The sequence below is a fragment of the Oncorhynchus masou genome, chromosome 9 (assembly GCF_036934945.1).
Source record: "Oncorhynchus masou masou isolate Uvic2021 chromosome 9, UVic_Omas_1.1, whole genome shotgun sequence".
In the NCBI taxonomy this organism is placed as follows: domain Eukaryota; kingdom Metazoa; phylum Chordata; class Actinopteri; order Salmoniformes; family Salmonidae; genus Oncorhynchus; species Oncorhynchus masou.
The window spans coordinates 29,376,418-29,392,703 of record NC_088220.1 but is presented as its reverse complement, the minus strand read 5'-3'; the positions used below and the strand labels follow the sequence as shown (position 1 = coordinate 29,392,703).

At 42.7% G+C, this 16,286-nt stretch overlaps 1 protein-coding gene across 1 annotated transcript in view; it reads left to right on the top strand.

The window, feature by feature from the left end:
- LOC135545801 (diacylglycerol kinase theta-like) overlaps nucleotides 1-10,142 on the top strand; it is a 28,386-nt gene extending 18,244 nt beyond the window's left edge. The window contains exons 8-23 of the mRNA XM_064973692.1: nucleotides 1,078-1,178; nucleotides 1,820-2,034; nucleotides 2,213-2,303; nucleotides 2,505-2,559; nucleotides 2,712-2,773; nucleotides 2,948-3,098; nucleotides 3,290-3,328; nucleotides 3,881-3,996; nucleotides 4,129-4,280; nucleotides 4,715-4,863; nucleotides 4,991-5,169; nucleotides 5,645-5,745; nucleotides 6,022-6,168; nucleotides 6,373-6,484; nucleotides 6,671-6,823; nucleotides 6,962-10,142. Coding sequence (XP_064829764.1) covers nucleotides 1,078-1,178; nucleotides 1,820-2,034; nucleotides 2,213-2,303; nucleotides 2,505-2,559; nucleotides 2,712-2,773; nucleotides 2,948-3,098; nucleotides 3,290-3,328; nucleotides 3,881-3,996; nucleotides 4,129-4,280; nucleotides 4,715-4,863; nucleotides 4,991-5,169; nucleotides 5,645-5,745; nucleotides 6,022-6,168; nucleotides 6,373-6,484; nucleotides 6,671-6,823; nucleotides 6,962-7,063 — 1,925 coding nt within the window. The 3' untranslated portion in view covers nucleotides 7,064-10,142. The remainder of the gene's footprint in view (nucleotides 1-1,077; nucleotides 1,179-1,819; nucleotides 2,035-2,212; nucleotides 2,304-2,504; nucleotides 2,560-2,711; nucleotides 2,774-2,947; nucleotides 3,099-3,289; nucleotides 3,329-3,880; nucleotides 3,997-4,128; nucleotides 4,281-4,714; nucleotides 4,864-4,990; nucleotides 5,170-5,644; nucleotides 5,746-6,021; nucleotides 6,169-6,372; nucleotides 6,485-6,670; nucleotides 6,824-6,961) is intronic.
- Nucleotides 10,143-16,286: the final 6,144 nt, after the last annotated feature.

The window sequence follows — 16,286 nt, the reverse complement described above, 5'->3', positions numbered from 1 at the left end:
TATTTTATGGCAAGAACAGCTCAGCTCAAATAAGCAAAGAGAAATGACAGTCCATCATAACTTTAAGACATGAAGTTCAGTCAATCCGGAAAATCTCAAGAACTTTGAATGTTTCTTCAAGTGCAGTCGCAAAAACCATCAAGCGCTATGATGAAACTGGCTCTCATGAGGACCGCCACAGGGAAGGAAGACCCAGAGTTACCTCTGCTGCAGAGGAGACATTCATTAGAGTTACCAACCTCAGAAATTGCAGTCCAAATAAATGCTTCACACAGTTCAAGTAGCAGACACATCTCAACATCAACTGTTCAGAGGAGACTGCGTGAATCAGACCTTCATGGTCGAATTGCTGCAAAGAAACCACTACTAAAGGACACCAATAATAAGAAGAGACTTGCTTGGGCCAAGAAACACGAGCAATGGACATTAGACCAGTAAAAATCTGTCCTTTGGTCTGATGAGTCCAAATTTGAGATTTTTGGTTCCAACCGCTGTGTAAGGGCTATTTGACCAAGAAGGAGAGTGATGGAGTGCTGCATCAGATGACCTGGTCTCCACAATCACCCGACCTCAACCCAATTGAGATGGTTTCGGATGAGTTGGACCGACAGAGCGAAGGAAAAGCAGCAAACAAGTGCTCAGCATATGTGGGAAGTCCTTCAAGTCTTTTGTAAAAGCATTCCAGGTGAAGCTGGTTGAGAGAATGCCAAGAGTGTGCAAAGCTGTCATCAAGGGTGGCTACTTTGAAGAATCTAAAATCTATTCTGATTTGCTTACTACATGATTCCATATGTATTATTTCATAGTATTTAATGTCTTCAATATTATTCTACAATGTAAAAAATAGTACAAATAAAGAAAAACCCTTGAATGAGTCCAAATGTTTGACTGGTACTGTATTTTGTGTTGCTTTAACTGTGTGTGCTATTTGGAGCATGACACTGAGCTAACGGGTCCTAACGCTCCCAATGTTCAGCATTTGCTAATGTTTAGTAATCTATCCTTATCCTAATTATACAGTTCCATACATGTAGAATTTCCCACGTTGTCTAAAGAGTGTTTTTTTGCAAACTTCAGGGAAGCAGGTTCTCAAGGTGTTTGATGGGGACGATGCAGTCAAGCGCAGCCACTTCCGCTTGGTCTCCATTCCTCGGATAACCAAGAATGAGGAAGTGGTGGTGAGATTCTCCCCATTCCCTAAAACTGGATTAACACGGGATTATTTCCACTTTTTTCTGCCATCAAGTGATTCATTCTTTTTAGAGTGCATTTATTTTCTCCCACCACTCCTTCCTGGATATCTGCTGTGTATGTAGCCTTTAGCCCTGCTCTGTCACACCTGATTCAAGGTCCTGATGTTCAGCTGGTCAGCAGTGGTGTTAAGTAAAAATACATTCATGTATTACTTAAGTCGTTTTTTTCTTCATATCTGTACTTTACTATTTATAATTTTGACAACATGTACTTCACTACAATCCAAATGAAAATAATGACCTGGTTTGCTTAATTTGAAATGATTTATACTTTTACTTTTGATACTTAAGTATATTTTAGCAATTAGCTTTCAATACTTAAGTATATACCAAATACTTTTAGACTTTTACTCAAGTAGTATTTTAATGGGTGACTTTCACTTTTACTTGAGTTGTTTTCTATTAAGGTATCTTTACTTTACTGACAATTGGGTACTTTTTCCACCGCTGACTATGCGAAGTGTTTAAGTACTACTGGTCGTTAGAATCAGGTCAGGTGTGTCAAAGCCTGCACTCCCAGTAGGTCTCTCCAGGAGGATGATCACTGATCTAATCCCTGTCTGCAGGAGTCAGCGTTGAGGACCTTCTACATCCCAGATGACTCGCTGGACTACGAGCTCCAAGACAACGGCCAGCAGGCTCTACACAGCAATGACATCCTTAACCGTAACGGCACCCCTGACGAAAAGGCCATCTTTAAGGAGAACGTGCCTGAGGCGTGGCTTCTAAGGGCCAAACCCCAGGACACAGAGGTCCTCAAGGTTTATCCTGGCTGGCTCAAGTGAGTACTGCAGGGGGACAATACTTAGTCATTGGGCAAATCTCAAATGACTATTCCCTAAAAGTGCATTCCTTTTTGAACAATCCTTTGCTGATGCCTAATGAGTTGTTCCCATGGTAAAAGCTGCCCTTATACCATACCTCTATCTCCCATCTCTACTGCCTGGCTCTGTTTACAGGGTTGGTGTGGCGTACATATCCATCTCCATCTCCAAGAACAGCACAGTGGATTCTGTCATTAAGGAGGTCCTCACTCAACTGGGAAGACAGGTACAGCTTACCAGCAGGTCTCCAACATAACACACCCAGTCCACCTTAACTGCAGCTTGGCACATACCTTGGCACTAGTATTGTTCACAGAAATTGCAATTAATGGTTGTACTAGAGACTCCATTGCTCTGACTGTATAAACGTATCTGTTAATGACAACCCTCGTTCAATACTCTTGTTTGGTGATGCTCTTTTCTCCAGGACGAAGACCCATCAAGCTTCAGCCTTGTGGAGGTTTACATGGGCAGTAAGCAAGGTCAGGAAACAGGAAACAGGGAGGTGGCAGACCTATACACCAAGGCTGGGTTTTTACATAGCAAGTGTCATACTCTGTTTATTATATGCCTTCATTACTGTATTTTATCAAAGTTCATTGACGGGGTGTGTTATTTCTCTCTCTACATTCAGTTCAGAGACAAGGGCTGACAGGCCAGGAGCTGCTACTGTACAAACTGCAGGAGATAAGGAAGGTATGAGGAACTTCAACCTGACATTTATGTTTATGGGCGATTGGGTGTGCATAACGTAAAAACAAAAAGTGGAAAAGGTCAAGGGGTCTGAATACTTTCCTAATGCACTGTATGTGTGTGTAGGTGTTTATGAACAGGCGTGTGTGTTTATCTTTGTCTTTTTGTTTCTGACAGATCTCCCTAAGGCAGATGAACCAGACCCGTTTCTACATCGTGGAGAGCAGGAAGCAAGTTGTGCAGGTCAACCTGCTGCTGGAGGGACTGCCTGTACAACTGAGCAAGGAGGAATATACCAACCTGCTACAGGAGCACTTAGCTATCAAGAGTGAGTCTACACACATCGCATCACCATGCTGCTCCTTTTCTAGAATTAAAACGGATGGAATCCCACGGTATTCAGTGTTGTTCCGCTTTACCCCAGAAATCCTCCTGAACATTTCCCTTGAAATAGACTATAGTTGATTGAAATGTGATTAAGACTGTTGTTAACTAACTAGATTTGAATCTGCTCCTTAGGTCACTTGGTCACCATCACACATGTTTACGGGAGCCAAGGTGGGTATGTCGCCATGGAAACAGCCAGTGGAGCACCACCTTCCCTTTTCCACCCCCCCTCCATCTCATCCCACTCTTTTCTCCCCACAATCCCCTCCCTGTGCCCTCATTCCACATCATCCCCATTCAGGACACACAGGCTTTAGTTGGCTCTGAAACAGACGGTCTGTTCTGGGCTGTGTGTCCCTGCTTGACACTGCTCAAGTCGCTCCTCTGTTGCCGCAGGCCACTGCAGCAGGGTCCTGCCCCATTCAGTGTTACATAAGCCTCTTTCTTACTGACTGTGAGTGTCCCACTGCAGCTGCCACTTCCCTAGAGCTAAATGGGCCATTTATATCAAGCCTGCTGTATGGCCCACAGCCATTTATCTTGCGATGTCTTTATTATAATAAACTATTTATTTGTGGAGAATGTTTTGTGCAATACATCCAAAGTACTAAATGTCATTATAACATTGAATGTGTGCCAGTCTGGGCTATATGAGAGGTCATATTTACAGTGCTTGTTATGCAACATCACATCCTGAGGTTTGCTTGTCTGTCTGAGTTGTAGGTGCAGTAGTGGTGCAGATATCGTGCTTCTCTGAGGCTGAGAGGATCTACATGTTAGCCAAAGACACGTCTGTCAGCAACCAGCAGCTGACCTCCCTAGTCATCCCAGAGATCATGGTAATGCTGCATCAATGTGAAGTAAACAATCCCAGATCCCAATTGAATGTGTCATTTACATGACCAGACCTTTTTAAAGAAGCTGGCTTGCTTTACTCCATTGACTGTGCTGCTGTTGTAACTCCCCTGCAGCACAACAAGTTGCCCAAAGGTGGCTCGCCCCTACTGGTGTTTGTCAACCCCAAGAGCGGCGGGCTGAAGGGCCAAGAGCTTCTTTATGGCTTCCGGAAGCTTCTCAACCCCCACCAAGTGTTTGACATGACCAACGGGGGACCGTTGCCTGGGTGAGACAAGTGGGGGTTAGCCTCATTCAGCAGTGTGATGTGAGAGCTGTTGTGTTTGTCGAAGGGGGGTCTGTATTGTGCAATGTTTTTTCCACAAGGTCTTTGGAAGGAGTTTTTTTCTACTATGTATGTTTGTTAGCCATGACACGGACACAAAGAAATTAGCCAACCAGCGAATACATGATTGACTTTAAATATATATGTTGTAGAAAATAATAGAAACATTGTTATTTATGTAAGAGTTATATCTAACTCGCTTACTAGGCTATAATTCTAACCAATGAAATAGATAGATATATCTAACTAGCTTACTAGGCTATAATTCTAACCAATGAAATAGATAGATATATCTAACTAGCTTACTAGGCTATAATTCTAACCAAGGAAACAAGCACCTTATCTCATTTTTTGTTCTTTTTTTCTATCCTCCACAGACTGCACACGTTTAGAGAGGTACCCCGCTTCCGGGTTTTGGTGTGTGGGGGAGATGGGACGGTGGGCTGGGTCCTGGGGGTCCTGGAGGCCATCCGACACAAGCTGGTCTGTCCTGAGCCCCCCATTGGTATTGTCCCACTGGGCACAGGTGAGAGGACACACCCTTCTCTTCTGATCACTGTCGTGTGCGTAAGTTAGCTTTAATCAGCATATATCAGTAGTTGAACTATCCCCCCCCTCCCCCAATATCTTCTCCCCCCAATGCCTTCCATCAGGTAATGACCTGGCGCGGATCCTCCGTTGGGGGGCGGGCTACAGTGGAGAGGACCCCCACCACATCCTTGTGTCTGTAGACGAGGCGGAGGAGGTGCAGATGGACCGCTGGACCATCCTGCTGGATGCACAAGAAGTCACAGAGGACGGCAAGGAGAACGGCTTCCTGGAACCACCAAAGGTACAATCAGATGAATGCAGATATAACAATGGCAATAGTTATCATTTGAATCATAACTATAATGCCAAGAGATCTTGGTCCCTAGCTGTGTTTTACTGCTTTCCATGTCTGTTGTCTGTAACTTGTGAGGTGTGGAAACACTTTGTTGCTTTTATGAATATTGTCTTGATGTTTTTTGTTCTATGTTGCTCTGTCTGTATGCTACATCTTGCTTGTCCTATGTTGCTCTGTCTGTATGCTATGTCTTGCTTGTCCTATGTTACTATTGTCTATATTGTAATTGTTTTTAATAACCTGCCCAGGGACTGCGGTTGAAAATTAGCCGGCTGGCTAAAACCAACACTTTTACTGAAACGTTGATTAATGTGCACTGTCCCTGTAAAAATAAAATCAACTCAACTCAATCTATTCAGTTGATGCATGGGCACGCTGGTCGTCCTGGTCATTCATTTACTGGTGGTCTCCCTTGTTGCAGATAGTGCAGATGAACAATTATTTTGGTCTGGGCATCGATGCTGAGCTCAGTTTGGACTTCCACCATGCCCGTGAAGAAGAACCAGGAAAGTTCAACAGCAGGTAGGAGACCACCTCCAGTAAGAAGCTGCTTTAAAATGTCTCAAAAAAGAGAACATCCCCAAAACGACTTATCCTTGTGTGTGTGTGTGTGTAGCAGTGGAGGCTGCTGAGGGAGGACAGTTTATAATAATGACTGGAACGAAGCTAATGGAATGGCATTACACACATGGAAACCATGTTTGATGTATTTGATACTATTCCACTAAAACTGCTCCAGCCATTACCACTAGCCCATCCTCCCCAATTAAGGTGCGACCAACCTCCTGTGGTATGTAGGTTCCATAACAAAGGTGTGTACCTGAAGGCGGGTCTGCAGAAGCTGAGCCACACACGGAACCTTCACAAGGACCTTAAACTGCAGGTGGACAAACAAGAAGTGGAACTGCCCAGCATAGAAGGCCTCATCTTCCTAAACATCCCCAGGTAGGAAATACACACAAAAACACACAGGGTTAAACTCTACACGCGGTTGACAGTCAGACACTCATCACGTATGACATTCACTTCAAGATGCATGCTCATGAAGAGGAATGGCCTCACACACAGTCCCCTTACTCACACAAACCTAAAAGTACATGAAGATCTGAAACACAGTCAGTACTTACAACTGTGTGTGTGTGTGTTCAGCTGGGGCTCTGGGGCAGACCTGTGGGGATCAGAGGGTGACTCGCGCTACGGGAAACCACGCATTGACGATGGCATGCTGGAGGTGGTGGGGGTGACCGGGGTAGTGCACATGGTGAGTTCATCACCTACTGCCCTTACTCTGTTGAGTACCATGTATGTCCTGATACCACAGAGAAGAGAGACATCAGTGCTAAAAAGGATCCCAGTGTTTCAGAATGTTTTCTCCCGTGTACAGCGTTAAAATCAGGATACCATGAATGAGGTTTGTATACAGATATATTTGTGTTGTGTGGTCCAGGGCCAGGTGCAGGGCGGCATGCGTTCTGGGATCCGTCTCGCCCAGGGCAACTACGTGCGTATCACAGTGACCAAGCCCATCCCTGTGCAGGTGGATGGAGAGCCCTGGATCCAGGCCCCTGGAAATATCATCATATCTGCAGCAGGCCCAAAGGTAACAGCTTTTTCCTACTATAATGGGGCAAATAGTTACAACTTTACTGTGGTGTCCTTCACCATGGACGCAAATCTCCCATAGCTGTCTATAAAGTAAAGCTCTGTTAAGCTATCGTGTCCTTGATGCTGTGTTCAGGTACGGATGCTGAGGAAGTCCAAACACAAACAGAAGAAGCAGCCTGCCAGCCTGAAAGAGAGGCGATCCGAAAGCCCTTCGTCCAGTGATGGGGGACACTGATGCCCCCCCAAACACCTGCTCCTTGGTGTCACCTTGTGAGCACGGTGGCCTGTTGGCTGCTCTAAACAGCTGTGGCAGGGACCCGTGTGTCCCATAGGCTCTCAGATGGTTTGCGTAGCTAGCACTGTCATCTCCTGGAGTGTTACATTGATAAAGGAGGAGATATCACAAGCATTTAGCAGTCCCTCTCATTCTCATCTTACTGCTGATCAATTTCACCTCTGTTGGGTTCGGTTGCCCCAGTTAAGATCATTCAGATTAGCTTCCTGTCTGATTTGTTAGTTTGTTTTATTTTTGCAGTCCTTCAGAGTTGGTATGGCCTGGCATTTATCGAAGACAAATACATTGTAACAATTGGCCGTGGTATTATCTGGTACTATAGCATTTGGTACCAGGTGGTTACAATGAGTCCCCAAGAAACCGAGAGGTGTTTATGGACAACATGTAATTACTGTGTTACCGTGTAATATCAAAGTAAATACCAGACGGTAAAGTGTAATTGTTGCTTTTTTAAAGTTCAGACATCAAGCTACTTGCTGGATTAACGTCAAATAGTCTACTACTTGACAAATGACCTACTACTTGACAAATAGGCTACTACTTGACAAATAGGCTAGTATTTCGCAAATATTCTACTACTTGACAAATAGTTTAGTATTTGATTTGACAAAGTACTAGTATTAATGTAAAACAACAACTTACCAAAGTAAAAATGCTTACGTGTAGTATATTAGAGTGAAAAAAACTCACTATTTGCCTAAAACCCCACTAGCCATTCAATAACAATTCTAGGAAGTGCATGTGAGACATTGCATGTTATTTTATACGTACATGTTTCATGCAGTTGTAATACTTTGAGGAAAATCAATATTCCAAGTGGAGACTTACGACAGTAGCCTCAGAAATATGCACATCCGCACAGACAAACACACTCCCATCTTAATATTCAGTTAGTGCATACTCAAGTCTGTTGCCAAGTTCCTCCTATTGTTTATAACCTGTCTCTGTAGCAGTCACCCTCGCTGCAGAATAAGTACTCACCTCACTTAATGCCTCACAAATGTATTCCAAACATAAGTATCATTGTGTTTGAATGGAATCATAACTTGAATGTTGCACTCCATTCGTTGTTTTACATATCTCTGTTGCTGCTCATTTTTTTTTAGCTGATGGAATGAATGCAGGGAGGAGACCACCAGCCAATCCTAAATATGCATTATAAACTAGAGAGACTTGTGTTGTATTTCTCCAGTCATTTGCTTGGCCTGGAGGCCATGTTTCATCCATAGTAGAGATGGTACGCCTGAGTACCTGTTCTCTTGTTGTCAGCACTTCGTCCGCATTCCTGGTGATGTAGTAATTACAAGAAATGCAGTCATGAAATGACTCCTTCATTTGAAGGAGGATCTCATTTTTTACACTCCAGCACGTGATGTCGCTGGAACAGTATTTGATTGATTCTAAGTTGACTCACTTTTGTGACTTGGTGCTAGTGTGTAGCAAACCGTTTGAATCATTCACTCCACTAACAGCTTCGGGCCCTATTCAATCAAAACTGGTAAGCTGGTGTTGTGGTTGAGTCAGAATCTGCAGTCCTTTTATGCAGTCTGAAAGTATTTGTGAAAGCACAGTATTTCCCAGTTGCATTGACAGCTAACTGGGCTTGAATGAATAGGATCCGAGACAGTTGGGTCCTCATGGCCCAGTAAACACACCCACTGTGGTGATTTCACCTGTGGTTCCTCATTGGCTGTGTTCCAATCATCGTAATTACTTTCCTTGTCTCTTCTCCTTCCTGAACACTAGTAAATGAAGGGCTTGGATATATACTCACTATATACCATAGAGACTTATGACAAGGACATGAACCCATTTTAGACTGAGGGGACACAGCTATTGTGTTGTGAAATGCATGTACAGTCAACAGCCTGTGTAAAAGAAAAACGGGAGTAAACATGGTGATGTTTTTAGCTGTTTAGCTGTAATATGAGATTGTTTATTCCATTTAGAAACATAAAGTGTTTCTGTGTATACAGTATGTGAAGACAAGGATTGGTTTTAGATCAATAAGTATCTTTGGTATCTGTCTTTGGTGTCAGTGGTCAGCTCTGTTCTGCAGTGCTCATTGGGATAGTCCGTCTTTTACAACCATTGCTGTGAGGTTTTGTCACACCATAACTCCATCACCAAAAGCAATCCACTCCAAAGATAATGCTCCAATAGGAATGCCCCTTTCACCCCTCTCATAAGACGGAAGAATGTCCACACCAAGGGATGATTTGAATATATATGGAAGAAGTGATGACTGATTGCTGGCAAATGCATCAGCACACAGTTTGATGGCTATCAATCATAACATTTTTGTGTTTGCACTAAAAAGTGCCATTATTTTAATACATTTTTTATTTCTCCTCAATGTTGCCGCACTGAAAACTCCATAACAGCATTGCGTCAATGCCCAAGGTACTGTTTTGTGTTGAATGTCGCTTATGTGTATATCGTAGTAAGTTTACAGCTTCTGCATCATTTGTGCCTGTTGCTGTGCGATGAACCTTCAGCCCAAAGTGTCATTCTGTGTTGTCATTTGACCTAACCTCCACGTGGTGCCTCATTCAAGTGCTTCTAGAACCTTGGTGGTATTACCTGTGTGTCAAAGTGTTTAACATGATGTGTGGTCCACTCCTGCTGGTGCAGTGATTGAATATCTCCATCTAGGCATTTTTAGACCATTTTGAGCTAATGTGCCTATAGATGACTTATGTTGTCAATTCTGTGTTTTTATTTGATTTGCCGTAATAAAGGTATTTTACGTTTTTACCAAGTCTAAATAGCAGTTAAAAGCTAAATGAATAAATATGTATATTTTTGCAGACAAAAGCTGTTTTTAGTTTGAACTGTAAATTGCACTACAGGGTGACGGTATTGACGGTATTGTTTTACAGATGCTTTTAGGTGTTAAGTTTGGTTACACTGATGTTTAAAAAACTAAATCTAAAGATATATGTGAAAATAACTAAAGATATATGAAAAGATTCTGTGTAACAATTGTGTCCAGTTAAAATAAAATCAAGAAATGGGACATCTTGTGTATTATTGTACCTGAGTTTTTTTATTGTAGTTGGGAAGTCATATCTGGGATACGGGAAGTCATGTCCATGTCGAATACTACAAGGTAGAAACGGGTTGCACTTTTTTACGGTACTGAAGTCACCAGGTATTTTACATTGCATCAAGTAGAAAATAATTTAGTACCAGATAGTAGCAAACGTATAAGTGCTAGAAAGTGAATGCCATTTCTTTGTCGTGTGGCTCAGGCTTTGTTGGGCAACTGGCTGCCTGGCGAGGCCCCCTTTTAAAAATCCTACAATGTGATTTTCTGGATTTGTTTTCTCATTTTGTCTGTCATAGTTGAAGTGGACCTATGATGAAAATTACAGGCCTCTCATCTTTTTAAGTGGGAGAACTTGCACAATTGGTGGCTGACTAAATACTTTTTTGCCCCACTGTATATGCACTCACTACTTACTGGAAGTCGCTCTGGATAAGAGCGTCTGCTAAATTACTCAAATTTAATGTAAAATGTTGTTAGTTAACATCCCAGCTTTACCATACTACATAATGGTCACCAGGGGGCAGGTGCTACCATAGATATATGTATTACATTTTTTATTTACCCTTAATTTAACTAGGCAAGTCAGTTAAGAACAAATTCTTCTTTACAATGACGGCCTACCAAAAGGCAAAAGGCCTCCTATGGGGGCTGGGATTAAAAAGAAATAAAATATTAATATAGGACAAAACACACATCACAACAAGAAACAACACTACATAAAGAGAGACCTAAGACAACAACATAGCAAGGCAGCAACACATGACAACACAGCATGGTAGCAACACAACATAACAACAACATGGTAGAAACAACATAGTAGCACAAAACATGGTACAAACATTATTGTGCACAGACAACAGCACAAAGGGAAAGAAGGTAGAGACAATAATACATCACACAAAGCAGCCACAACTGTCAGTAAGAGTGTCCATGATTGAGTCTTTGAATGAAGAGATTGAGATAAAACTGTCCAGTTTGAGTGTTTGTTGCAGCTCGTTCCAGTCGCTAACTGCAGTGAACTGAAAAGAGGAGCAACCCAGGGATGTGTGTGCTTCGGTGACCTTTAACAGAATGTGACTGGCAGAACAAGTGTTGTATGTGGAGGATGAGGGCTGCACTAGATATCTCAGATAGGGGGAGTGAGGCCTAAGAGGGGTTTATAAATAAGCATCAACCAGTGGGTCTTGTGACGGGTATAAAAAGATGACCATTTTACAGAGGAGTATAGAGTGCAGTGATGTGTCCTAAAAGGAGCCGATCTATATATTATGTCTGTAATCTAGCATGGGAAGGACGGTCATCTGAATCAGGGTTAGTATGGCAGCTGGGGTGAAAGAGGAGTGATTATGATAGAGGAAACCAAGTCTAGATTTAACTTTAGCCTGCAGCTTTGATATGTGCTGATATGTGCTGAGATATGTGCTAGCCATATGTAACAGTATACCTTTAGACCGTCCCCTCGCCCATACCCGGGACCGAACCAGGGACCCTCTGCACACATCAACAACAGTCACCCACAAAGTATCATTACCCATCGCTCCACAAAAGCCGCAGCCCTTGCAGAGCAAGGGGAAACACTACTTCAAGGTCTCAGAGCAAGTGACGTCACCGATTGAAACACTATTTAGTGCGTACCACCGCTAACTAGCTAGCCGTTTCACATCCGTTACACTCACCCCCCTTTTGACCTCCTCCTTTTCCGCAGCAACCAGTGATCCGGGTCAACAGCATCAATGTAACAGTATAACTTTAGACCGTCCCCTCTCCCATACCCGGGCACGAACCAGGGACCCTCTGCACACATCAACAACAATCACCCTCAAAGCATCGTTACCCATCGCTCCACAAAAGCCGCAGCCCTTGCAGAGCAAGGGGAACCACTACTTCAAGGTCTCAGAGCAAGTGACGTCACCGATTGAAACGCTATTCGTGCGCACCACCGCTAACTAGCTAGCCATTTCACATCGGTTACACATACACTCAAGTACTTGTACGAGGTGACTACCTCAAGTTCTAAACCCTCAGAGGTAGTAAAAACACCTGTGGGGAGAGGGGCATTCTTCTTACCAAACCACATGACCTTTGTTTTGGAGGTGTTCAGAACAAGGTTAAGGGTAGAGAGCTTGTTGGACACTAAGAAAGCTTTGTTGTAGAGCATTTAACACAACATCCGGGGAGGTGCCAGCTGAGTATAAGACTATCATCTGCATATAAATAGATTAGAGAGTTGCCTACTGCCTGAGATATGTTGTTGATGTAAATTGAGAATAGCGTGGGGCCTAGGATTGAGCCTTGGGGTACTCCCTTGGTGACAGGAGGTGGCTGAGACAGCAGATTTTCTGACTTTATACACTGCACTATTTAAGAGAGGTAGTTAGCAAACCAAGCCAAAGACCCCTCAGAGACACCGATACTCCTTAGCCGGCCCACAAGAATGGAATGGTCTACCATATCAAAAGCTTTAGCCAAGTCAATAAAAATAGCAGTGCAACATTGATTAGAATCAATGGCAATGGTGACATCATTGAGGACCTTTAAGGTTGCAATGACACATCCATAACCTGAGCGGAAACCAGATTGCATACCAGAGAGAATACTATAGACATCAAGAGAGCCAGTCATGGGCATCCCGGGTGTCGCAGTGGTTAAGGGTGCTGTACTGCAGCGCCAGCTGTGCCATCAGAGACTCTGGGTTTGCGCCCAGGCTCTGTCGTAACCTGCCGGGACCGGAAGATCTGTGGGGAGACGCACAATTGGCCTAGCGTCGTCCGGGTTAGGGAGGGCTTGGCCGGTAGGGATGTCCTTGTCTCATCGCGCACCAGCGACTCCTGTGGCGGGCCGGGCGCAGTGCGCGCTAACCAAGGTTGCCAGGTGCACGGTGTTTCCTCCCCGACACATTGGTGCGGCTGGCTTCCGGGTTGGATGTGCACTGTGTTAAGAAGCAGTGCAGCTTGTTTAGGTTGTGTATCAGAGGACGCATGACCTTCAACCTCTCTCCCGAGCCCGTACGGGAGTTGTAGCGATGAGACAAGAAAAAACAATTGGATACCACGAAAAAGGGGTAAAATTCAACAACAACAAAAAAGAAAGCCAGTCAGTTGATTATTGACAAGTTTTTCCAACACTTGATCGACAGGGCAAAATTGAAATAACAGTCCTATCCTTATATTAGAACATTCCATTCATTTCGCCGATTATTTGGAAAAAACGTTCTTAAACAGAACGAAACGGGAGGGAAACTCTCGTTGCAACTGTTTTGGACTGATGATTATAGATGGCAAAGAAGAAGTTGAATATACTGCTACGTCACTGGGTATTTCACTGCGGTCAAGTGAGCCGACACGCGAAAAACGCACGGTGCGTTCAATACAAGTGGGAACTCGAAAGAAAACCGAGGTCAAATCATGACGTCAGTGATCTTAACGTCGGAAAGTCTGAGCTCTAGAAAGAGGCCCGAGTTCCCGACTTGGAATTTCGAGTTGGATGACCGTTCAAACCGAATTGCCCCAGTCGGAGTTGTTTTTTTTCGCGTTTCCAGTTATCTTGAATTCCGAGCTCCACGTTTTTTTTAACGCGGCAGCAGTCAAGCTATATGCGCTTAGCTTCCTCCTGAATTTTGGTGCGTGAATACACAACACTTTACGGCATCGCGTATTTTCTTGTAAGGATAGAGCAGATAGACAATAGCTACAAATCATTCCAATCAACCAGTTTGAAGCACAGGTATATTCAATCGTCCAAAATAGAAATTATACCAAATCGTTTATTTCATTTTGGCCTTTTGAAAATGTACTTTGATATCACGGGTAGCGAGAGGCTGCAGTAGCCTAACAAGGGTACTGTTTAGCAAATGTTCAATTGTGAAAGCAAGACGTGTTTACAGTCATGACATAATATACACACACACACTAACACGCACACACACAGAGCAAGATCTATTTGAGCTTAATATGTTTTCTTTGTATTTCATTTTTGATAAATGATATAATTATTGTTAGTGTTAACTAACTACATTTAGTTGATCTGTCCCACATTCTTTATCTTTTTTTAAAGTATTGAACAAAAATATAAATGCAACATGCAGCATTTTCAACGATTTTACTGAGTTACAGTTCATGTAAGGAAATCAGTCAATTGGAATAAATATATTAGGCCCTAATTAATGGATTTAACATGACTGGGCAGGGGTGCAGCCATGGGTGGGCCTGGGAGGGTACAGGCCCACCCACTTAGAATATGTTCTTAACTGATTTGCCTAGTTAAATAAAGGTTAAATACAATTAAATAAAACTTAGGAGCCATGTCCAGACAATCAGAATGAGTTTTTCCCCACAAAAGAGCTTTATTACAGACAGAAATACTTCTCAGGTTCATCAGCTGTCCGGGTGGCTTGACTCAGACGATTGCACGCTCCCTCAAAACTTGAGACAGCTGTGACATTGTGTTGTGTGACACAACTGCAGATTTTTAGAGTGGCCTTTTATTGTCCCCAGCACAAGGTGCACCTGTGTAATGATCATGCTGTTTAATCAGCTTCTTGATATGCTCCACCTGTCAGGTGGATGGATCATCTTGGCAAAGGAGAAATGCTCACTAACAGGGATGTGGAGAAATGCTCACTAACAGGGATGTAAATACATTTCACTTAATTTGAGATAAATAATATTTTTGTAGGTCTGGAACATTTCTGGGAACTTTTATTTCAGCTCATGAAACATGGGACCAACACTTTACATGTTGTGTTTCTATTTTTGCTCAGTATAGTTATATTACAGTGAACTTTGATGACGCCTATGTAAAAAACATATATAAAATAGCTGTACAAATGGCTGGTATACTTTATTTTTTATGTGTGACACTAGTAGATCATTAACCCAGTGTGATGACCATTTTATGCCAGTTTAAAATATCGGTTAAATAATTGGTTATTCTACACTGTGTGAAAAACATTAGGAACACCTTCCTAATATTGATGCACCCACATCTGCCCTCAGAATCATTCGTCGTGGCATGGACTCTGCAAGGTGTTGAAAGCGTTCCACAAGGATGCTGGCCAATGTTGACTCCAATGCTTCCCACGGTTGTGTCAAGTTGGCTGGATGTCCTTTGGGTGGTGGACCATTCTTTATACACACGGGAAACTGTTGAGAGTGAAAAACCCAACAGCGTTGCAGTTCTTGATACACTCAAACCGGTGCGCCTGGCACCTACTACCATATCCCGTTCAAAGGCACATACATCTTTTGTCTTGCCCTTTCACCCTGCACACATACACAAACATCCTTCTTTAACCTGTCTCCTGCCCTTCGTCTACACTGAGTGAATTGGATTTAACACGTGACATCAATAAGGGATCATAGTTTTCACCTGGATTCACCTGGTCAGTCTATGTCATGGAAATGTTTTGTATACTCGGTATATTAAAGTGAACTTTTGAGGGTATGTAACTCAAGTTTTCCACAGACAAAATGTCTGGTAAACATATTTTGAGATGTGAGCCACTAGTGGATAATTAATCCAGTGTGATGACTGTTGCATACCATACGATGCCCATATTATGCCCGTTTAAAGATGTTTTGTCACATGTGAGCCACTAATGGATCAATCATCCATTGTCATCAATATCGCAAAGCATAACATGCTCATATTATGCCAGTTCCAAGATGGGAAAATACTTGTTTTGTCCTATTATCGTAAACTTTGAGGGATTCTAATTCAACTGTAACACAGTAAAAATGGATGGTAAAAATGTTGTCACGTGTGCTACTAGTTGATCAATAATCATTTTTGACTGACTTAATTTAAATATTTTTAACGATTTTTTATTAATTTAATGAAATGATATATGTTATAGCTTGAAAACAAATCTAAGCCTGTACAGTGAGTTGGTTCTCTCTTCCAGCGGTCAGGTTGGAGTCTCTTCTGCTCCTCTTCTGTTAATTGGCTTCAATGGTGTACACCCTCCTTTCCTCTCACCTTCTTCAAATTCTCCCCCAACATCACAAGGAAGCAATGATGTGCCATGTTAATCACACTGTATTACTGATATACTAGTGACACTCGTCATAAAATGTTTACAATCCATATTTACTGTGTTAAAATTGAATTAGA